Source organism: Caloenas nicobarica, chromosome 2 (assembly GCF_036013445.1).
Source record: "Caloenas nicobarica isolate bCalNic1 chromosome 2, bCalNic1.hap1, whole genome shotgun sequence".
In the NCBI taxonomy this organism is placed as follows: domain Eukaryota; kingdom Metazoa; phylum Chordata; class Aves; order Columbiformes; family Columbidae; genus Caloenas; species Caloenas nicobarica.
This window is the reverse complement of record NC_088246.1, coordinates 49,191,248-49,213,359: the sequence shown is the minus strand read 5'-3', so window position 1 is coordinate 49,213,359 and position 22,112 is coordinate 49,191,248. Positions and strand designations below refer to the sequence as shown.

The 22,112-nt window shown below is 47.5% G+C and overlaps 2 protein-coding genes and 2 non-coding genes across 7 annotated transcripts; all 4 read left to right on the top strand.

Moving 5' to 3' along the window:
• Window positions 1–2,539: 2,539 nt before the first annotated feature.
• SLC25A38 (solute carrier family 25 member 38) lies at window positions 2,540–12,860 on the top strand. 4 transcript variants are annotated; one of them, XM_065628791.1, is made up of 7 exons: window positions 2,540–2,742; window positions 4,705–4,826; window positions 5,462–5,546; window positions 6,067–6,246; window positions 6,708–6,876; window positions 7,482–7,648; window positions 9,092–12,860. In XM_065628791.1, exons 1-7 carry the CDS (start codon window positions 2,674–2,676, stop codon window positions 9,212–9,214), a joined length of 915 nt encoding a protein of 304 aa, XP_065484863.1. In that variant the 5' UTR covers window positions 2,540–2,673; the 3' UTR covers window positions 9,215–12,860. The 4 variants fall into 4 exon arrangements, with proteins under 4 accessions (XP_065484863.1, XP_065484866.1, XP_065484864.1 ...); XM_065628792.1 differs by lacking the exon at window positions 2,540–2,742 and adding an exon at window positions 3,625–3,671; XM_065628793.1 differs by lacking the exon at window positions 2,540–2,742 and adding an exon at window positions 3,652–3,786.
• A 4,707-nt stretch (window positions 12,861–17,567) lies between these two features.
• On the top strand, window positions 17,568–21,860 carry RPSA (ribosomal protein SA). The gene is made up of 7 exons (XM_065629277.1): window positions 17,568–17,644; window positions 17,915–18,082; window positions 18,612–18,730; window positions 20,001–20,246; window positions 21,117–21,245; window positions 21,457–21,625; window positions 21,717–21,860. The coding sequence occupies exons 2-7, from the start codon at window positions 17,950–17,952 to the stop codon at window positions 21,809–21,811; spliced, it is 891 nt and encodes a 296-aa protein (XP_065485349.1). The 5' UTR covers window positions 17,568–17,644; window positions 17,915–17,949; the 3' UTR covers window positions 21,812–21,860.
• LOC135986356 (small nucleolar RNA SNORA62/SNORA6 family) lies at window positions 19,349–19,508 on the top strand. The gene has a single exon (XR_010605877.1). It is a non-coding gene; the product is annotated as a small nucleolar RNA SNORA62/SNORA6 family (small nucleolar RNA).
• On the top strand, window positions 20,398–20,556 carry LOC135986357 (small nucleolar RNA SNORA62/SNORA6 family). The gene has a single exon (XR_010605878.1). It is a non-coding gene; the product is annotated as a small nucleolar RNA SNORA62/SNORA6 family (small nucleolar RNA).
• Window positions 21,861–22,112: the final 252 nt, after the last annotated feature.

Below are 22,112 nucleotides of genomic sequence, written 5' to 3'. Positions count from 1 at the left end.
AGATAAACGTAACCTGTTTCTTCTGGACAGAGCCTTGGCAGAAATCTTCCTATAAGCACTGCAGAGCCAAACCCTCCTGGTTACAGCAGGGTCCTCTTCTGCAGCATGGCAGCACACGTCCCCCTGGGCATCCTTTTGGCTTGGGTCAGGAACTGTAAAATGCTTTTCTTAACCCATAACCACAAATTTGGCACCTTCAGTGCCTGAGGGCTGTGCAGCCGCAGTGGTGCAGAGAGAGAGGTGCTGCTGGCTGCAAACACACCCGCCAGCTACAGCTCCGCCTCTCAGAGCTCACCAGCAGCATCTTTCCTGCAGTCATGTCAAGGCCATTTGCTAAGCTGCCCGACACACATCAGGACATGGCCTTACTCATGCACTGCTGTGCACCACGAGCCACACCTGAGCCTCTGCCACGTGCAAGTGTGTGTGTGCAGCTTCCTGGTGTCTCCCTGTTTGTAATGGGGTGAGGCTGGTCCCTGGTGCTGGGTGGCCATGGTGATCTGCAGATCCCTGTAAAGCCCTGTGGAATCCTCCTGTGGAAGGTGTCCTCGTGGCACAAAGCCTGCGGGGCATGTGGTTCACCTCCCTAGTCACAACCAGATCGACTGTGTCAGCGTCACCCCTGCATGACGCCTGTCAGATCGCCAAAAAGACCCACTGTGGAGAGGTGTATGCTCCATGGCCCCAGACCCATTGGTTCTGACATGAAGGTGGGTTTGTTGACCAGCGCTGTCACTGGAAATTATCTCGGGGGAAGGGGTCTCTCCTGCACTGGCAGTGCCTCAAAGCAGCGGTTGGCTGTGCAGAGAGACTTGCATCTTTCCGCAGAGTCAGTAACACTTTGCCTTTCCATTCCTATCTCTCAGCAACTGGGAAATTTGGGACCATGAAGAAACCATAATGTGAGGCGCAGGGGCAGAAGGGACCATGGGTTCAGACAGAGTCAACCTACACCTAAAGCAAACAGTGCCTCTGCACCCCAGCTGCAGCCACCCCTGAGCAGGGACCAGTCTGGACCCAGCCCATGCAGGTAATTTTTGCCTCCCCACCGTTTCAGTGAAGAATAGATGTATGTCCCACTGGTGGCTGGAAAGCCACCAGAGCTGAGCTGTCTCCTTGCATCTGTCCAGGACAGTGACATGAAGGGATGAGGCTCCCTCTGCTGGGTTTTCATGCAGAAGTGAGGCACGGAAATCAACCCTGCAGAGATATCTCTGATCAGCAGTGCTGCTTCACCTCCTCATTCGTCATGAGGCTTATTTTAAGAGAGCAAAACTCTTCCAGGCCCACAGCAAGCCAAGAACCTGGAGAGTGATGTTACTGCCAGGGTTTCATGCTGGAAGAGCTCTTTCTTGCATCATATGGCCACTATTGTTGCAGTCCTTGCTTTGCTTTGGGAAACAACAAAAGTGTCCGTCCATTGTAGCTCCAGACTAGCATATGCAGACATGGAGGGAGAGGATCCAGCTGCAGCACCCTGAGCTCCATACAAAAGCTCAGCTCCATACAGAAGCATTTCAAACACATCACTTGGGTTTGTCAGCCTTTCTAGAGCTGTTAAGCTCACTTCTCTAAACAATCATTTAAAGGTGTTTTTACTGTGTCTTCAAAGCAGAAGTCAAACAAGATGCAAACTGCCATGGCTAAAGCCAGAGTTAGTTCCGAAAACAAAACATCCTCTGTAAGCGTTTGGGTACCTACCATGTCGCACCCAGCACCGCAGAAACATGCCAAGGAAAAACAGCCAAAGGAGCTTTTTCAAAATGTCATCCATCTCCCAGACAGCTCCCTTATATAATCAATGATGATGTATTTGGTTTACATGGTAAGGCTTTTGTAGGGGGCTGCAAGGGTGGCTTATGTAAGAAGCTGCCCCCACATTGGAAGTAGCCAGTTCCAGCCAACTCCCAGAGACCTGCCACTGGCCAAAGCTGAGCCCATCAGGGATGTTGGTAGTGCCCCTGTGATAACATGTTTAAGAAAGGATAAAAAATGCTGCACAACAACAGCTGTGAGAGAGGACTGAGAATATGAGAAACTCCGCAAACACCAAGGTCAGTGAAGAAGGAGGGGCAGGAGGTGCTCCAGGCGCTGGAGCAGAAATTCCCCTGCAGACTGCAGTGAAGACCATGATGACACAGTTTGTCCCCCATGGAGGTCCACAGCGGAGCAAGATGTGAGCTAGGGAAAAAAGCACCAGGAGGGATAGGAGTGAGCTGATCCTCTCACGAGTTAGCAGGCAGAGTCAGTTAATGAAATGTAAGACAGACACTCCCCCAAGGAGGGAACTGCATAATGAGAGGAGCTTGCTAGTCAGAGAAGTACGTTCCCTCTTTCTGAAGGGGCTGCCATGTGGCAAAGTGAGCAAACAAGCGTAACTGGTTCATCCATGTGGCTATTGCTGCACCCACGATTTTCTTTCTAGGAACAGCCGAACTTAGCTGGAGCGTGACGTATCTGAACGTTCCGCCCCTTAATCAGCCAGGGCACAGCAAGCTGGCAGGCGAGATTCTTAGAAAAGCAGCTTGTTGAAGCCACTGCGTACTCCTCCCAGCCTCATCCTGCTTCGCTAACAAGCAATGGCTGGCTCTGCAGGTGCAGCGAAGACACACAGTCCAAGGGCTGACGCGGGCCTAAAATAGAAGTACGTCAATTCGGCACCTGGCTCCTCCAATGCTCTGGAAACCCAGCCCTCCTCCGGTCCGTGCTCAGGATATGGAAGACCAAGTGGAAACAGTAGTGGTAAGAAACAAATGGGGAGAACGTAGGAAACAATTACCTTGCCAATATAATAGGCCCAGGCAGGATCTCTCAGCAAAGTATATTTTATTCTACAAGACCGGGTGTTCTACCTAAAGGTAGGCACACGGAATAGGGCAAAAGCCCCTGCTTATATCCCCCCCAAATCCCGGCCGCAAATTCCCTCCCCTGCGCCCCACTGGTTGGGCACTGCCGGGTTTACAGAGTACCCAACCCCTGCCTCATCTACTTCCAACAGCCCCCTCCCCTTATTGATTATTTAAAATATGGCTTCCTGGCTCTTTGGTTACCCTTCCCCCTAGCTTAACTTTTTAAATAATCAGTTTGCGTTCCGGGACTAGTTCAAAGAGACTTTGTTTTACAGTAAGGATTCATTGTCTGATGTCTCTCAGTCTTTTCCCCCCACTGAGGGAGGCAGGGGGCCCCAGTTTTTTAAAAACAGCATTCCTCCTTCAATGGCTCCTTACAGAGAAGCTCAGGTTTTTGAACGCCAGGGTCTCCACAACAAGGCAGCTGCGGGGGCTGAGGGATGACACCTACCCGTTACAAACCGTCCCCTTCCCGCCGCCCGTGTCTGACAGAGCCCACGGGGACTCAGTTGTTGGCTACTAAACACCCAAGAGACGTGACAAACACGCGATCCCGGGGGCGAGGCAGCTGCCGGGGCTGCCCGTTGCTCGCTCCCAGGCCCGGGCCCACCGCAAGGCCAGTGACGGGCAGCTGGAAGCGGAGCGGGAGGAGCGGCACCCGAAGGGTTAAAGGGAGGCGCATGCGCCCTGCGGGGCCGCGCTCCGCCCCCGCGTTGGGCTGCTCGGATTGGCCGGCGGGGGAGCGGCGTTGGTGACGTCACTCTCAGCCGCCGCGCTTACTGGCTGCGGGGCGGCGCGGGGATGCCGGAGCGAGAGTCAGAGGTAGCGACGCGCGGCGGGTCGGTTACGGTCCGTTACGATGCCGGTGACACCGTTGGCCCCGCGCCCTCCTCGCCCGCTCTGCTGAGGAGAGTCTGGCGGCGGCGGCGGCGCCCGGGTAGGAGGCGGCGGTGGAGGGCTCGCTGCGCCCCTTCCTCTCCTCCGCCGTGTCCCGCGGCCGCCCGGCTCTTGGGAAGCGGCCCCCGGGGCTACCCCGTAAGGCGGCGGCCAAGTGCGGACTGCTGGGGGGCGGCCGTTGCGGCCGAAGGGTCGTAACGGGTCTTCAGGGAGGTCCGAAAAGCGGTGGTGGAAGGCACCTCAGTGGCTTTGGAGCGTGGCCCTCCCTCCAAAAAGCACCGTGCTGTAAAAATTATCTGTGACGTGATTCTGCTCCGAGGGGTGTAGAAACTCGTTCTTCGTTAACAAAACACAATTATGCATTTTATTAAAAAGATGTCCACCTCGCTGTGTGGTCTGTGCCTCCTGCCTTATCACCTGAGAAGTGCTGAGAGGTGGCAGCTGGTGTAGATAGGAAAGCCAGGCCTTGGCTGAGGCAGCTCTACTGTGCTTTGGGTGCATTTGAGCTGAGTTTGGGTGGTGGGGAGTTTTAGGGGAGAGCCCCACTCGTGCCCGTGGCGTGCAATGAGAAGGAAGGGTTGGAGGTGCTGCCAGTGGGGTGCTAAGCACAGGGGGATGAGATTAGGGCTAAGGCACAGGTAGTTGGAGTGGTGGGAAGAGGGTACCCAATTCATTTAACATGGCAGATGGTTACCAAATGTCTGTTGATACATTTCGTGTCGAGAAAACTCTTTCCAACCACCAAATGACAAGGAAATTCTGCAACAATCTCCCAGGAAAGGCAGAGTAACCAAAAGCCACAAATAAAACTTGATCAGGCTCTGAAAAAGTTTCTTGTGTCCTGAGCAGCAGTCCTTAGTTAGTCATTCCCATAACAAGTGACGTATCAGTTGCTGTATTTCCTCTTGTGCCATTCTTAATTAAATGGCCTTTTAAAGTCGTCTTCTTCCTCTTTCAGATGCATCCAGTCCTAAAGGCCTTTGTGTGTGGCTCCATCAGTGGGACTTGCTCCACACTCCTCTTCCAACCCCTTGACCTGCTGAAAACCCGCCTGCAAACTCTGCAGCCTGCTGGGAGTGGGTGAGAGAGTGGGCATGTGTATTCATGGTGGGGCATAGGGGTGCTCCACCATAGGCTGGCCAAGGCTTGGAGTTCAGAGTTGTAATTCAGATACTGAGAGTCTGTCTGAAATAGGACATATATTTTTATAGCATGGAGAAGGGTTGATGTTTTGCTTCAGAAGAGAGAAAATGGCTGCTCTTGTGAACACTACTTTAATAACATATAACCTCAGCATTTGTCTGTATTCATCTGAGAGACTGGTGTTTGCTGGAGCGGCCACCAGGCAGTTTCAGAGGGTGTCCTCTGCCTGAAAAATTGCAAGTTGTTGCCACATAACCTGTCCACATGTGCAGCTGCTCCCATTTGCCCAGTGTAGTCGACTATGACTACATCTGCTGCTAACAAAGGGAGTGAGCAACTGAAGATGCTAAGGAGAGAGGCCTCTAATGTGTGTTACAAGTGATAGGAAAGCATAAAGTGATAGAGAAACCCTGGAAAGAGTGACCAAGGAAAGCAGCTGAGTCTAAAAGGAGTGCTTCTGAGGTGCTGGGGTAATGCGCTGAGATACGAGTAAGAGCGAGTGGCTGTGGAATACATCTGCCAGAGAGCATAACCAGTTTGTCTCTGCAGTTCCTGTCTTGTCTTCGTTTCAGGTCTGGTCGTGCTGGGATGGTAACACTGTTCTTTAGGGTTGTCCGTACTGAGAGTCTTCTGGGGCTCTGGAAAGGTGTCTCTCCAGTAAGTGGCTGTTTTAACCCTGACTTCTAAAAACAAGTAGATAAATAAACCTACTGTTTATTACTAATGGTGGCTGCCTGGATTTACATAGCCAGCTCTTGTACAATTATGAATGAAACCATGTGATTTAGATTATATCCTATTTTAAAGAGTTAATGTTGTGAATTCCACTGATTTGGTCATGGCAGTCACTGTGGTTTTGCAGTCCTGAGCAGCTGAACACTTGAATACTTTTGCAAATGTAGGGTGGTAACTGCACCAACTTGATTTTGTTTTGAAATACCTTGTTTCTAGAAAACTGCCCTTGAAGAATGTGTTAAATCCTAGCATCATTTGAATCAATTGTCTCTCAGTGCTGTAAATGATTTTTACCGTGTCTTTTTTGCTCAACATATTAGTTTTAGTGACCTTTGTTTCTACAAAGCTTCCTATCAAGTTTAACAGTCTCCGAAATGTTGTGTAGGAAATTTTGTCTTATGTATGCTTTTTCTTTCTTCATCTGCTTCTGTTTCTTCTGAAGTCCTTTGCAAGATGTATTCCTGGGGTTGGGATTTACTTCAGCACTTTGTATATGATGAAGCAAAACTTTCTAGTGGACCGCTCACCCACAGCCCTAGAATCTGTCCTTCTCGGTGCCACCGCACGTGCAGTTTCTGGGATTTGCATGTTGCCGGTGACTGTAGTGAAGACTCGATATGAGGTGAGTTTGACTTTCTAATTAGTTCCCTGTTAATGATGTCACACACCTTCCTTGTGATGAAAAATAAATTATTCCATCAGGAGAAGGTTGCTGCTGCTTCGATAGAGCCAGGGCTGCAGTCCTGATTTCATCCTGGTTCACACATTGTGCATGAAGTGCCACGCACTGATATTTAGGCAAGAAGTGTAAGATGAAACAGAATTCATGCTGAGATTTTTAAGTTTCAGTTGTATACAAGGTCTATGTAGCATATTTCAAATTTTACCTTCCTGAAGTGTTGTTTCGAAGGCTGAGGTAGGTGAAACCCGTGTTTTGCCTTGGGCTGTCCTCTGTGCTGCCATCTCGGGCATCACATGGAGCGCATGCTACTGTTTGTATGGACACTATGGCCTCAGAGTGTGTGTAGGGCTCCTTGGCCTGTGCCTGGCACATGGATAACTGACAGTTGTCTACCCTTGCAGAGTGGAAGATTTGGTTATGGGAGTGTATATGGAGCTCTGAAGAATATATATGAGATGGAAGGGGCTCGTGGCATGTTCAGTGGGCTCACCGCAACACTGCTGCGGGATGCACCCTTCTCTGGCATCTACCTGATGTTCTACACACAGACCAAAAAACTCACACCTCAGGGTAAGGCTGAACATCAGAGGCTGTAATGGAGACTGTTTTTCTTCTCACATCTTGCTCTGCAGTTGACTGCCTGCTTGATTGCCTTATTGCCTTCTGCCTCAGTAGTTTAATTAGTCTCTTGTAGGGCTTTAGAGTGGACATTCACATTTTGCTGTGAACTGTAGACTTATAGCACAGATTAGTGTAGAAATGGAAATTGGTCCTAAGCTGATTGATTGTCTTTATGAAGATTGATGCATAAGGTGGGTTAGTGAACAACTGAAAGAGAGCATGTCGTCAGCAGTTCTTTCTGCTGCTAGTTGTCTTGTATAATGACCAGTTGCCACTAAAGCGGGGCTTCTCTGATGTTAGAACTGTCTGGGGCAACACTTGCACAATCTTTCTAAGTTCCTGTCAAATTCAGCTCCCCATCAAGTGAGACTTTTTAATAGTGCTAACTTTTGTCTAGTAGCCACTTTTCCCCTTGAAAGGTTTCTCTACACTGCATGGGTTTTAACTTCTCTTAGACATCGATTTAATAATTCAGTAGCTTTTCGCTTTGTCACGCAGCATGAATATTCCTGGCCTGTTTTGTGTCTGAGTCCATTCCCTTTGCTGTGTTGCAGACCAGCTGGAACCAGTGCTCATGCCCTTGCTGAATTTTGGCTGTGGGATCTTTGCGGGAATCTTGGCCTCGCTGGCAACACAGCCTGCCGATGTCATCAAAACTCACATGCAGCTGTCCCCTCAAAAGTACCGCAGGACAAGCCAGGCCATTGCCTTCATCTACAAGGTGAGGTGAATCCCTTCTAATATGCTCAATCGCAGCCTCACTTCTGGTCTCCTTGCCCAAAGCACAGCTATGCTAAGAAATTTTTTGCCTTTTAAAGAGTTGAAGAAATGTGAGTGCTTGATATGCTTTTGCAGTCTGGCCAGTCAGTGCCATCATTTTCAGGAGCTGAAGTGGGTCATGCTGTGGGAGACTGAAGTGGAATCTCTTGTTACTGGTGTATGTGTAGGCCTGTTCAGTAATAACTGGAAAGTACTCTGGTTGATGGTCTGAAAGCAGTCGGAAGCGTCAGTCCATTCCTTGCTTTTTCTTGTAATTAGAGGGGCCATTGTCACTACTCATATGTGTTTGTTGCTGCTTGTAAATGGATTGCAAGCCAGTGAACTTGCTCCCTGATTATTCTTGCCATTCCTCAGTCGTCTGTCTGTTTTCCCAAAATTACGGATGGTGGCAAATTGGAGAGTAAGCTCAGAGTGCTGGAGCACAAAGATGAGCGCATTCTAGCAAGCATCTCTCCACACAGACCCGCTTCATGTTCCAGGCTGGTGAATGATTTCCATTCAGTTCTGTCTGTTACAGATCGATTCTTATACTGGTAGTGATGGAAAGCACTTAGCTTATTTTGTCTTAACTTTTTTTTCAATTTAGCTTAGTATGTAGACTTGGAGGAGCTGTGTTTACAGCTGCCGCTGCCTCTGGTCTATCAGTGTAGGCACATCTGTGATTACCACACTGGGGCAAAGGGTTTCTTTAGTCTCTAGTGTGAAATGCTGGTTTCAGATACAAACCAGCTACAAAACAATTCTTTCCCATTTGGACAGAAGAGGAGAAATAAATGCCCATATCTGTATCCCAGGAATAGGATGGAGATGTACTCAAAGCCTGCCTTTCCCTTCCTGCCCTCAGAAGGGCAGATCCTGGCAGGTTTGATTTATTTCCATAGTGAACTCTATCCCTAAACAGAATCTGTTTATTTGCGCATGGGTTTTTTGTGCATGGTACATTTTTCTCATATCAGAATGTATTGTGGTTTTTTTTTTTTTTACTTCAGTACTTAAAAATCTCAGTTTTTACAGAATAACTAAGTAGCTTTTGTAAACATGAAGCTCTAAACCAAAGACAAGTGGTTTTCCTGAAGTGTCTTGAAACTGTTACACCCTCTCCTTCTCTTTGCTGGGCTTGAGTGCGGCTTTCTCCATCCATTGTCCCCATCCTTGCATTCTCTCTCCACTCACTACTCTTCCTGCTTTCTTGGGTAGCCCTCCAATTGCATGGTGCTACAGGTTTTTCCTAAACATTAAATGCTATTTAAGCCTAGGTCTTTCAGAAACTGATCTGGGTCTGAGCTGAGGTATATCCTGTGCTGTTCTATGTAATAAATGATGAGAAATTAAAACAAAAGAGGCAGATTGTGATGGATTACTGTTCGTTTATCTCCTGTTGCAGGACTTTGGGTTGGTTGGCTTTTTCAGAGGTGGTGTGCCCCGTGCCCTCAGGCGGACTCTGATGGCAGCAATGGCGTGGACGGTGTATGAACAGATGATGGAAAAAATGGGCTTGAAATCTTGAGTGACTTGCACAAGAAATGAACAGCTTCACTCCTTGTCCTGCTTGCTGTGATCAACTGGCAATAGGAACTTCCCAGTTCCACAGAGGAATAAGCCTTGCTCAGCCAGGAGGAAGAAAGCCCTTCTGAGACAGGGGATTAGGCCTTTTGGCAAGTAGAGGAAAGAAGGATCGGATCTTTGCGTCATTTGATCAGTGCATTCCAGAAGTCCCATGGAAATGGCAGGGTTTCCACAGCCTGTGCTCTGCGCTCACCACCTTTATGCAATGAGACATTGCTGAGCAAAAGTTTTTGAGGAGAAAACAGTGATTGCAGAACCTACCAGCCTGTTCCTTGCTGTCTGGCCAATAAGGCCCCAATGTCTGGTGTAGATCCTCCCTCCTCGTATGCTTTGTTCTCACAGGGGAACATTGCAGACCTCAGTGGGAGACTTGATGTTTCTCTTAATGCTTATAATGCTGGAGTGGGTGGAAGAGAAATGAAATGCTGAAGGAAAGCTAGGAACACAGTTGCTGTCATCAATTTTGTACTGTGCTTGATAGCAGAGAAGGTAACTGGAACCTCTTTGGCGTGTCATGTATTATTATTTACTTGAGCATCTTAACACTCTTGAAATGTGCTTCTGCCTCTGCAGCAATGTTTGCTCAGGGATTAAGAAGCATAAGGCACTTTAGAATTGATTGCTGCCAAAGTTCTACTTGTTTTCTGAAAAACATTTTTTTTCTGCTGGTCTGACTATGTCAGGAACACTCAAGTACTTTCTAAATCCAGTTGTACTAGAAACTTATTTGCTTCCTATTATTCATTTGTTAATCCCTGACCAACACCCTCAGTGTGAACTGGTCCTTAGATGTAGCTTTTAGGGTCATAGCTCATAATGCATACCTTTATAATGGAAGCAGATATAGATACTGACACTTCGGATGTCTCTTAAAAGCTGCTGCTTGATTGCATGTGGAGTATCTTTGGGTTTGGAAAGAAAATGCTGCTCTTTTCTGTAAGCTTTCGCCAAAGTTTGAGACCTACGAGTGTTTGGTAAGGAACTTTAATTCTCTTTGGGCTCTACACAGACCCTTCACAGTTTCCCAGATGATCATTTTCTCTTAGCAGGTAGTCCATGTTTCAGTGTTCCTGAGTTTAGACTTAGAGATAAATACACTTTTTTGAATCCACTGTGCCTTCTTCCTCATTCCTACTTTGTTACAAAAACCCTACAGTGTGTGTTGTCCAGACTTGGGTGCAGCTTGCTCCCCTCTTCACTTGTGCCTCTGTGCTGGCTGGCTGGGTTGGGACTCTTGCAGCTTTGTTGTGGTTGCCACAAAGCTGGGCACAGAAGTGTGTGTCCTGTTCTGTAATGTGCCTTGCAGAAAACATAGCCTTGGCTTTTTGGTCTTTTGGTGTGGGGGTTTTTTTGTTTATTTTTTTGGTTTGTGGGGTTTTGTTTTGTTTTGTTTTGTTTTTGTTAAATATCTAGAGATATTAAAATTTGCTTTAGAAACAGAGCAGATGTCTCTACATATGAAGACATGACACTGTAACTGTATGAACAACGGGTGCTACCTACCTGTTGTTCTTAAAATTTAGGGTGTAATTTGCACAATCACTGCCTACCTTGGCAACCTGAGCACAAGACTAGCAGGGGTGTGTGCTGTAAAAGATGTTCTTTACCAGATTCCAACTGCAAGAACGTTTGATGACTGACATGAACGTTAAGTCTGACTAAAGTGTAAGGGACAGGCTGGAGGAGTGGAAGATGCTGCCTGTTTTTAGCCTGAGCCCATCTGCAAGGAGAGACTGGCACTGCACAGTGCAGGAGTCTCCAAGAATGGTGGTGGAGGGTCCCGTGTGCACATGTCTATATGTTAATGACAGCACACTGCATCAAACCATTCCAGATTGTGACTGACAAGCTGTCAGATTCCCTCTGCTGCTTCTCGTTGTCAGGCGTGTGGGCACATCATTTGCCAAATCCTAAATATGAAGAACTGCTCCTTTCTTCTGCTGTCCATCCTACCCTTAGTGACGTGAACTCGTGAAAGTGCGTGAAACTGCAGGAACTGCTTATCCTGTTGTTTGTTATACTGAGCACTACTGGCACAGACAGCTGGAGAATCAAGTTGAAGATTGCTGACCTGGCAGAGTAAGGTGGCAGTTACATGTGTTACCTCGTATGTCTTTTATTCACCTATGCATGGGATCAAACCAACATACTGTACTGGAAGCCTGAATTTATTTAGGGCTTCCTTAATCTGATGTGTGAGTTGGATCTGTGCTGTGGCAGCCAGGGGCTATGTATGGAGTTGCCTGGAAGATGCTTCATGAATATTTTAGCTCCTAATTTAGCAATGGCAAAGCAGTGTGCAACTTGTGCAGGCAGAAACTTAGGCTCTTAAAAATGAGGCAAGTGAGCAAAGAATGCCAAGTGATAAATCCTGAATTAAGTAACGTCCTCATCAGAAACTTAAAATGCAGGAACACTTCAGTGGCCTTTATGCCCTATACTCCTGCCTGGTCACATAACGAAGGAAGAACTTGAGATTTTATTCTGATATGCCAGTGTCTTAAAGTCTGCTGGGTTTTTTTGTGTGTTGTTTTGTTTTAATCTGGATTCAGGCCTAAAGCAGTGATAGCTTTTCCTTCATGAAAGTTCTTGCGTTCCCCTCACTTTGTGGAGAATGAGGAGGCTCTTTGTTGTTGCGGTAGAGTGAAAAAGTATATGCTTTTGACTTGTGAATTAGCCGGAGCTCCGCTGAGTTTAAAAAATAGAGAATCTAAACTGCACTGTGTTTCATCAACCCTTGGTGCTGCAAATCCAAAAACTTCTCTACATGGGAGCTGGGGAGAGTGAGTTTTGCAGTGCAAGTTTGTTGTTTGTTTTATTTTATTATTTATTTTGTCAAGCCTCATATATATGGGGGAAGGCTAAAGTTCTGTTTCATTGTCTTTTAAAAGCTGTATCACATAGGCAGACACAAGGCTGTTTCTCAGCACTGATCTTTACCAGCCTTCACCCTTTTCCTCTCTTCAAAAACATTTTTTCTAAACTTATTTATTGAAGTTACTTCTTGATATCTATAGCAAGTCAAGAAAAACAAGTGTGCAGACTTGAAGTTTAGATATATTGCCCTTGAGGTCGTATGCTTGTAATTAAAAACAAATGGTCACTGTACAACCTAAATTCAAAGCAAATCAAAAGATCCAGACACAGGTGCTTAATCACCTATGTGCATCATGCCAGCAATTCAACATTACCAATCCTATCAGATAATCATATCCAAAGCAATCTCAGCTTGGATTCTAGAGAACGTGGTGTGATCCCTTCTGCACATGGCAGGATCGTGGTCAGATCCCTCTCGGAATGACCTCTGTTGCTGGCAACACGCTATTAGAGACTGTACATGGGCTCTGCTTGCCCATGCAGCTGTGCTGTAAGAACACAGCTGGTTCACATGTTGAGGCACTCAGTGAAGTGTAAGGACACAGGAGCAATAGTCTGCTTGTTTATGTTTTAGAAACTTAGCATTTCCCTTCTTGTTGTGCCAATGATTTCTTTTTTCTTGCACTGTTTAAACAGAACTGGAGCTTTAGGACATTGCACTGGTGTGAGTATTTATGTGTCTATATAAAATATTTATGTGAGAAAGTGTATTATACGTTTTTATTAAAAACTGGTTGCCAATATGAACCGTGTCATCTCTTCGGTGTTTCTTTAAAAAGAAAACAAACCCCAAACCAACCAAACCCACAAGGGGGGGCATGGCATGGGATGCGGTGGGATGGGATGGAATAGTGGCTTAAGAAAGCAAAATAAGTTTCCCAAGATGAGAGGACTGTTGGATGGGTTCAGAGCCCATACAAGGCAATGCATATTCTCTTTTTTTGTGGGGTATAATATACACAGGTCGTACTAGTACAACCTAGATCAGCTTTACCTAAATGGAAAAACCACATAGCAATGAGGAATCTTGTCTTTTTCACAGCTTCCTCTGCCTGCCTGCCGTGTGTAAAGACTAATGGAAATTGAATTTCCATACCAGCTGGTAAAATACCCATCTTTAGGATAGTGGAGTTTTGAGCACTCTGGGGAGAGGCTGTTTTTAATCTCCTGCCAACCAGGTCTTTGCTCCTCAGGCAGTCTGATCTCGGCAGGGGACCAGAAATTGTGCCTGGGACTTGGTTCTCTGCTGCAAGGCATAGTGCAGGGTGATGCTGGATTGCTGGGATCTCCTCTTCCTGTCACAACACGGTCCTGGGATTCTGGAGGAGGCAGGTTGTGCTAAGCTAAACATCAATATTGTTGATACCGAGATGTACATCTTCCAGACGTGAAGATCTCAAACTGCTTCTCTTTTCAGATGTTGCCTAGGTGAGGCATTCTTATATGGAGCAATTTTCACAAAGAATTATCTGTGTGTAACAGACTGACCAGATAGTCCTAGCGTGCAGCTTTGTGCCAGCTGGACCCAAACTGCTTGTGCAGGTACCCGATAACCAAATTAGGCCAGCCATAGTGCCTGCTCTTAAATGCAGGGCTCCCCAGAGCTCTCCTGCTGCCTTGGGGAACCACCTCCAGTGTAGAGGGTGTTTCAGCTCACACTGCTGACAGCTGCCCCAGCTGCGAGAAGAGATAGCAGACAGGCTTCCCAACCCTCTTGGGTGGTGGAGGGTGGGAAAGATCGAAAAGGAACAGTTTAAAGGCACCATCCTTGTAATAAAATATTGAATTTCAGATCTCATTTCCACCTATAAACCAGGCGAACGCTTTGCTTGCTTTTTTAATTTTTATTTTTAGTGTATTATGTGCCATGCGCGATCACTGACACCAGTATTGAGCAGAAAATATTCCTCATGTCACACACACAGACATATACGTGTACTGTTGCAAAACCAACATGGAGCTCTTGATTATGCTTATCCCTTCTAGAATTGCTTCTGGTTTCAAAGTATCGAGCTGATTTTCCACATTGCACTGGTTCTTAATTTCCGATGTTATCATTATTAGATGCTTTGGGAGATTTTATCATAATGCATTAAGAGATTTCGATAAAAAATACGAAAAAACAGAAGTCAAAATTAGACCTCCACAATTTTTGTGACAGATGTTAGACACTTCTAGCTTTGTAGAACTAGAAATAAGAAGGGAATAGATTCACCAAAGTACGCTTCCCCAAAACATTGAAGAAATAGTAACAAACCATTGAAACACAAGCCAGGGTGGGGTTTACAAACAAGCATGGTATTGTGCAGTTTTGCTGGAGGTGGGTCGATCTCCATGGGTTCCTCTTTGTCTTCTGGAGGCTCTAGCTCCAGGAGTGCCACACCATCTCTTGGATGACACCCAGTGGCATTTTCGGTGGGATAGATACTGCCCAAACATCTTTCTGAGCCTCCTTCCAAGAGGCACCATTTGATCCATTGTCACAGGTCCCCTTTGGGCAGCAGAAACGCCTCCACTGCAGCCCAGTGGCTCTCTCATCGCTGGGGCATCCCGTTACAGCCCCCTGCTCCAGTTTGTGGGTGAATAGGCTGAATTCAAAGAGAAAGCTACCGGTAAACACTCCATGCTAAATTTGTTATGTGGCATTTCTGTGTGTGTCAATAAATATGCGGCTTAATTGCACATGTATCAGGCCCACAGATCTGGGAAATGCTTTAGTATCTGCCTTTCACATGAGTTGTTTTCTGCCTGCAGGTTTCATACTTGATGTGATTTGTCTACTCCCTCCTCCACCCCCTGTGCCCCTTCCCTTCCTCAGAAATTTCTGTATTCCCTCCAGGACTGGTGATGATCCTCTGCCAAATGCAGCTTTTCTCTGGTGACACTTAACAGTGTGTGATCTGAAAACATCTGCACCCAAGTGCTGACCCTTGCCACTCATTGCAGAGTTGCCCGAGGCTTTGGGAGCAGTTCTTTGGTGAAGCAGAGGTTTTGTTATGCTCCAGGCTGCGCACCAGAGACCCGGCTGACACATGGGGCTTGGCAGGATCTCAGGTCCTAACCATGAGCTACCAGATCTCAGCGGGACTATGGGAAGCTTTGCTGCTCTGGCAGGTAGGTGTTGGCACATACAGTATGAACCTGCTTGTGCTTCATTGGGACTGACTAGAGGAGTCAAGGTTCAAGGAAAACATTTCCCTAGCAATTGAATAAGATGAGTAAAATCCAACCAGATAAATCTGGACAATAATAGGGGCCCTTTGGGGTGCACAGCAACTCACGCTGAGGAATCGTGTCAATAAAATCACACGTGCCCATCATGTAAAGGTGACACAAATGCCAGATTTGCATACAGATGTAGCCACCAAATACCTTGCTTTTATTTTCTAGGACCTGAGTCTGGCCGAGCTGGCTTCTGCAAGCACAGTCCGGCCCATGGAGGGGGCATGCCACAGAAGCCATCCCCAGGTATGTCTGTGTGGGAGAGGATGAGGCAAGCGTCATCCCACCCCCTGTCCACACCAAACCAGAGCAGCTCAAACAGGAGCAGCCCTGGCTATGGCCTTGTCTGCCTGAGTTACTCAGTAACTTGGCCCACCCTCTGTGCTGTTCCTCACAAGTGTAGGGTCACTTGTGATGAGAGTGGCAGGGGGCATCACTCCAGGGGCTCTTCCAAGCCTGTCACTGATTGCTGTCAGTGACTGACAACAGTTTGCATAACAGAAGTAGGAACAGCTCTATCCTTCACATCCAAGCTCATTTAATATCAGCTTCAGGATCTTTGCAATCAGATATGGTGTCTAAGCTGTAAGAAGTTTCTCTCAGTTAAGGAATATTTTGAATCTCACTCGACTTTTAAAAAACAATGTCTGCCGTGCTCTGCATATAGTGGTGTAACCAAGTTCAGTGTGAATAGTGACAGGAGAGACATGGTCTAAAATACATTATAAGACAGATACGCTTCTACCTGAGGGTCGTGTTCATTAGTGACAAAGATTTATTCTAAAGTGTCTCAGCACACAGTTAAAAAATAGAACAAATTTTCAGGTTGCTTAAGAAAATATTTAGAAATACTTTATTGTCAAGTTTTACCATGACTCTTCCAAGCCCTCTCATGAGCTGTGGAACTCATGGTCTACCAGAAAGGGCTCAAAATTGTGACAATAAGAAGTACTAGAGATTCCAGAGGAGTCTTGAATGCTGACCAGTGGCACTCCTTTGAAACCATTGTATTTACTGCAATATCCATTACTGAACTTCCAATTGTTATGTTCAAATGCACTTTTAATACAGTTGTTTATTGATTATGCAGAAGAGCTCTCTAGACTAAATCCATCGCATACACTACGGTAGCACCACCACCTCCCCTCTTCCTCCCTGAGCTCATATTCACATCGTGCTCCTGTTAGGAGATATATGTTGTACGTAGCCCAGAGAAGTCAGCTCTCACTATCCACAGCCCACTTATCAAAGTGCAACACAAGTCTCTAATCTGTTGGGTACCTGTGTAATAATATTTCACGCTCTTGCTGAGAGCTCACTTCACCATTTGCTGAGTTTCGTTTTACCTACCTTTGTCACCACCATGTGGCAAATGTGTGAATTATTCTCTTAAAGAATATTCTGAAATTGATCTGGCAGTCTCGCTGGTTAAGATCATCTAACAAGCATATAGAAAAGAAGAACGGCATGCCAGCCAGCTCCTGGCTTGCAGGCTGAAGTTTTGTGGGAATGATGGAAAGTGACTGGCAGTAAATGCACAAAGTGCTGCTCACCTGAAACAGGACAAGGTCTCATTTTATAGGAAGCAGAGAACGTGCGTGAGATGATGTTGTAACCTGCTACTTAAATAACCTCCAGAGCAACTCATTGCAAAGGGGTTATCAGGAGGCTCGATGCCCAACCACACTGCTACAGTCAGGTTAAAAGAGACGAGAGAAAACTGAAGGAGCACCGTTATTAGAAAGATGGGAACATGAATTATTGCAGAAGCCACTGGCTGTAGTGTCAGCACTGTCCAGAAAGTTACCCAGATCTGGATGATAGCAAGCATAATAAAGTAAAGATCACTAGTGTTTGTTGTTGTTTGGTTTGTTGTTGGTTTTTTTTGTTTGTTTGGTTTTGTTTTGGTTTTTTTCCGGGAAACTCTGCTCTCAGGCCTCTGTCTGCTCCCTGAATATGACAGAGGGAAAGGATGATAGAGGGTGTAAAGTCTGCTCACTTCCTGCCTCCTCTTAAAAGCAAACAAACAAACAAACAAACAAAAATCCCGCAAAGCGGAAATCATCGCAGTAATGTCCACTGCAGAACGGAACGCGGAAGCTCGGTGCCCGTTTAACCGGATTCTACCGGGCACCTTCTGCCGTAGCAACCAGCGGAGCCCCGCCCTCCCCGCGGCTCCCCATTGGCCGGGGAGGCCATATATAGACCCCACGAGGCGCCGCACTTCCTTTTCGTTCCGCTCCGGCCGGGGCCTCCACACGGCGTTGCCAGCGTGAGTGCCTGCGGCCGGCGCGGGGGGCCCGCGGGCGGTGGCGGGGCGTGCGGCCGGCGGGTCCGTGCGCGCCCTTGGGTCTGTGCGCGCCCTTGCCGTGCCGGCGGCAGGACCCGGCCGAGCGGCGGGGAAGGGCGAGGCCTGCCCGGTGCGGGGCGGGGGATCCGGCGGCCGGCGCTGCCAAGATGGCGGCGGAGGCGCCCGGGCCCTCGTGGCGCGGAGGGAGGCGCGAGTCCCCGCGTGGCTGAACCCGGGTGCTTGTGCCCGCAGGTTCCCCGTCGTTGCTTCCAAAGGGAAACCCCGCAATGTCCGGAGGTCTCGATGTCCTGCAGATGAAGGAGGAGGATGTCCTCAAATTCCTCGCTGCCGGGACCCACCTGGGAGGCACCAACCTTGACTTCCAGATGGAGCAGTATATCTACAAAAGGAAAAGCGATGGTAAACCCGCAGGGTGGCTGGCCCCGGTGGGCAGCAGAGATTTTGCGGGCACAGCTGAGGAAAACGGGAAAGTGCTAATGCTCGAGCTCTCCAGCAGTTTCTCCATGGCCTGAAAGGTGCAGACATCTTTGTTGATTAAATCGTGTTACTGAGAGAAGTAGGATGAAATACGGATTTTAGAACTTGGTAAATCAATCACAGCTGTATTTGGGCCTTTCTGCTAGTTCTTGATTATAGTAACAAAATAGTTTCAGTGTCTCAATACTGGTTTCTGCTGCTCGTTTGCATTATTCTTAAATCTGAGCTGCACCCTATTAAAAGATGAAAGCTCCTACCAGGCCTTGGTTGATGTTGATACGTGCTGGAACTGTGCTACATTAAGACCAAATGGGAGCATTTTCCTTGGAATAACTTTACACTGATTAGAATTTTGGAGTAATCACAGGCACAAGTTTAAATGCAGAAGAGTGCTGTCGTGTTTTAGGGTCTTGTATTTGCTGCTTGCTCTGAAGCCTTTCGTCACCAATAGGTATTTACATCATCAATTTGAAGAGGACCTGGGAAAAACTTCTCCTGGCAGCCCGGGCCATTGTTGCCATTGAGAACCCAGCTGATGTGAGCGTCATTTCTTCCAGAAATACTGGACAGGTATGGACATTTGTTGGTCATGAGGCCTGCAGTCTTGGGAGCAGGACTCTCTTGCCACACACATCACTGACTGCCAGTGGCAACTTGATGATAAAAAGGGGTAACCCAGATTTTGGCACTAGGGAAACTTTTTGGAAGCATTTTTCTTGTATTTCACTTGCGTCTTAGAACAGATCAGTTGAGGACCCCCTCCACAATTTCTCTAGGTTTCAGGGAGGACAAGGGAAGTTAAACAACTTGTTTCATATCATTCTGTGGGTGCTTCCTTTTGGACTTACAGCATATTAGTGGTCAGTCCCCTGGTGGCCCTCCCCAGTAATTCCCACTACTTTTTGGGGACAATAAGCACGTGATAGAAAGTTTTCAAAGACATCATTTGCTCTGTTTTTGAGCCGGGTATGTAACAATTATATTTTAAATTTTATCTAGATTTTTAGCAAAAAACTTTCTGTTATAGAAGGGGACATAGCCTTTAAGTAAAATATAATTGGCCACAGAAGTTTATCTGTGAGCTTAGCTTCTCTGGACTAATGCAGGTGGTGCCACAAATATTCAGGGAGATCGTGAATGACACAGGATGGATTTACTAAGGAAAAGCCCGAGTTCCTATGGACTTGACCTGCACACTGTTAAAGCTTGGTGCCGAGGTCAGTTTCTGGCCGATGAGCTCTCAAGTGTCGGAAGTGTGCTACAGCAAACTGGCTGGCAGGGTTTTCGCTAACACCAGGAGAGGAGCCCCCTCTGTGAATGGAGTTTGATAGTAGGCCCTGCCACATGCCCAGCTGCCTGATGCCTCAGAAGTTGAAAGCTCTTGCAAGTACAAACTGCCAACTGCAATTTTAATGGACACAGCTACAGGTTGTGTATATTTACTACTGGGCTTTTTCTGTAGTTATTGAAGTTATGCTGCTGGATAATAAAAGGATGTAGAAATAATGGAAAAAAATGGCTTTTCCTTTTTCATAACCATTTCTTATCCCTTCTTCATGATTTGATTATGAGACTTTGGAGTAGAGCTTACAACTAAGTTCAGGAAATCCAAAAAAGTTTGTATCCTGACTTCTTGCTGTGCTGGTGGATATGATCCTTTAAACTCCTGGTGTTTCAAAAGCATTTCTATTTTGTCTATTTCGGAACGCAGAGCTGTTGGTGAGCCCTGATTTCACAGGAGTTGAAACAAGTAGTTCTTGTGTTTCCTGACAGTGTACCTGGGTGACTTGGTTGAAATGCAAGTTTCCCTGCCTCACCTCTGCTGTGGTCCGTTTTGCAGCGTGCTGTTCTGAAGTTTGCCGCTGCCACTGGGGCTACTCCTATTGCTGGACGTTTCACCCCGGGTACCTTCACAAACCAGATCCAAGCGGCTTTCCGTGAGCCACGGCTCCTGGTTGTCACGGACCCCCGGGCTGATCATCAGCCACTGACAGAGGCATCTTACGTCAACATCCCCACCATCGCGCTGTGCAACACCGACTCCCCGCTGCGCTACGTGGATATTGCTATTCCCTGCAACAATAAGGTAAGAGCTTCGTTGTAGCGTTCAAACCCTAAATTGCAAAGATGGATGCTTTTTGCAGACGGGAGTTGGCTTGTATGGCACGTATCTCCAGGGCTGACCAGCTAATTAAGGCCTCTCATGTGCTAGCAGGTGGGTGGGGAGAGGGAGATGAGCTGCACACAGTTGGAGCTTGGAGCTGAGGCCTCTTTCTGGCCAAGGAACTCTCAAGTGTAGGACGTGTGCTAGAGTAATTTGGCAGGACTTTTCACTGACACCATGAGGGTCTCGGTGGCCCAATGAGTGGAGTTTGGTAGTCATTCTTGCCACAGTTTATGAATATGAATGAAAGATAAAAGGAACCGATGAAGAAAGTGCTCTGAAATGTTACCCTGTCAGAAGCTGTAAGAAAGGTAAAGGCTAGGGAGATGGGAAAATATCTTTGATCTCTACCTAGATGTTGTTGTTCACCAAAACTAATATAAGCCAGATCTGAGCATGTGTGTATGACCTGCTTATTTGGTCAAGTTTTCTATTTCTTCATTCTAGCATATGTGATGAGCGTAATCCCTGTCTTTTGAACAAGATTCTTGTGGGGTAATGAGTGGTATGAAACTCCATAGTAGGACAATTGCTTCAGGCTGTGTTGTATACAGCAGATGCTGGTGATGGGAACGCGCTGTGGTTTCTGCAGAGACCTGAAAACGTCACTGGGAACTCGAAAAGTTGCCCTTTCCTGAGTCCAAGCACATAAGCGTGTGGGTGTAAGCAAGCAATGCCTTTCTCTTGCCAAGCAAGAACCTTGGACTGAGCACAAATAAGTCTTTTGCTCTTTTAAAGTGTTTTCAAAGCTTTAGCTTCCCAGGAAACCTCACATGCTTTCTTCTGTCGCAGGGAGCCCATTCAGTGGGTCTGATGTGGTGGATGCTGGCTCGGGAGGTCCTGCGCATGCGTGGCACCATCTCCCGCGAGCACCCCTGGGAGGTCATGCCCGACTTGTACTTCTACAGGGATCCCGAGGAGGTAGGAGGCTTGTGGAAGGAAATGTGGCTGTGTGAGGTGTCCTGCCTGCCTGCTGTTGAGGACAGGTTTTACCAACGTAATACTGCATTTCACCCTTAAGCTGGTGGTTACTTAGCCTTGTCTGTTGTTGGTTGGTGCATATTGTCTGCTGTGTGACAGTGAGGGTGGTGAGATGTTTTTGTGAGGCTTGGACTATGCTCTGCCGTTGCAGATCGAAAAGGAGGAGCAGGCTGCTGCTGAGAAAGCGGTTACCAAGGAGGAGTTCCAGACGGAATGGACGGCCCCAGCTCCTGAATTCACCGCTCCACCTCAGCCCGAGGTGGCAGATTGGTCTGAGGGAGTGCAGGTCCCCTCTGTGCCCATCCAGCAGTTCCCCACAGGTCAGTTTGGGGCACGTCTGAGGGAGCGGGGTGCATGTTGTATTGGGTGGGGAGAGCTGGGGTGCACTAAGCATTGTCTTTGTCATTGCAGAGGACTGGAGTGCCCAGCCGGCCACTGAGGACTGGTCAGCAGCTCCCACAGCCCAGGCTACCGAGTGGGTTGGCACTGCCACCGAGTGGTCTTAACTTCAGGCCGGCTCTGCTGTGAGAGAAATAAAGGCTGGTTTGATACACACCCGGCTTGGTACCGCTTTGTTACACTCGGCGGGTGAAACACGTGGGTGGCGTGGGGTGCAGCCCTTGGCCACGGGCGGGGGAAGCTGTAAACTGCTGTTCCACCCTGTTCCGTGGAGCTGGGGCTGTGGGCTGCTGCCCTCCCGCCCTGGCGTTCCTATTTCCCGCCTTCTCTGGCTCCACGCCCCCTGGTGACGTAGCAGCTCCCCGTTGGCCAGCGGGAGAGGTGAGGGCGGACGTCACCCAGTGGCGT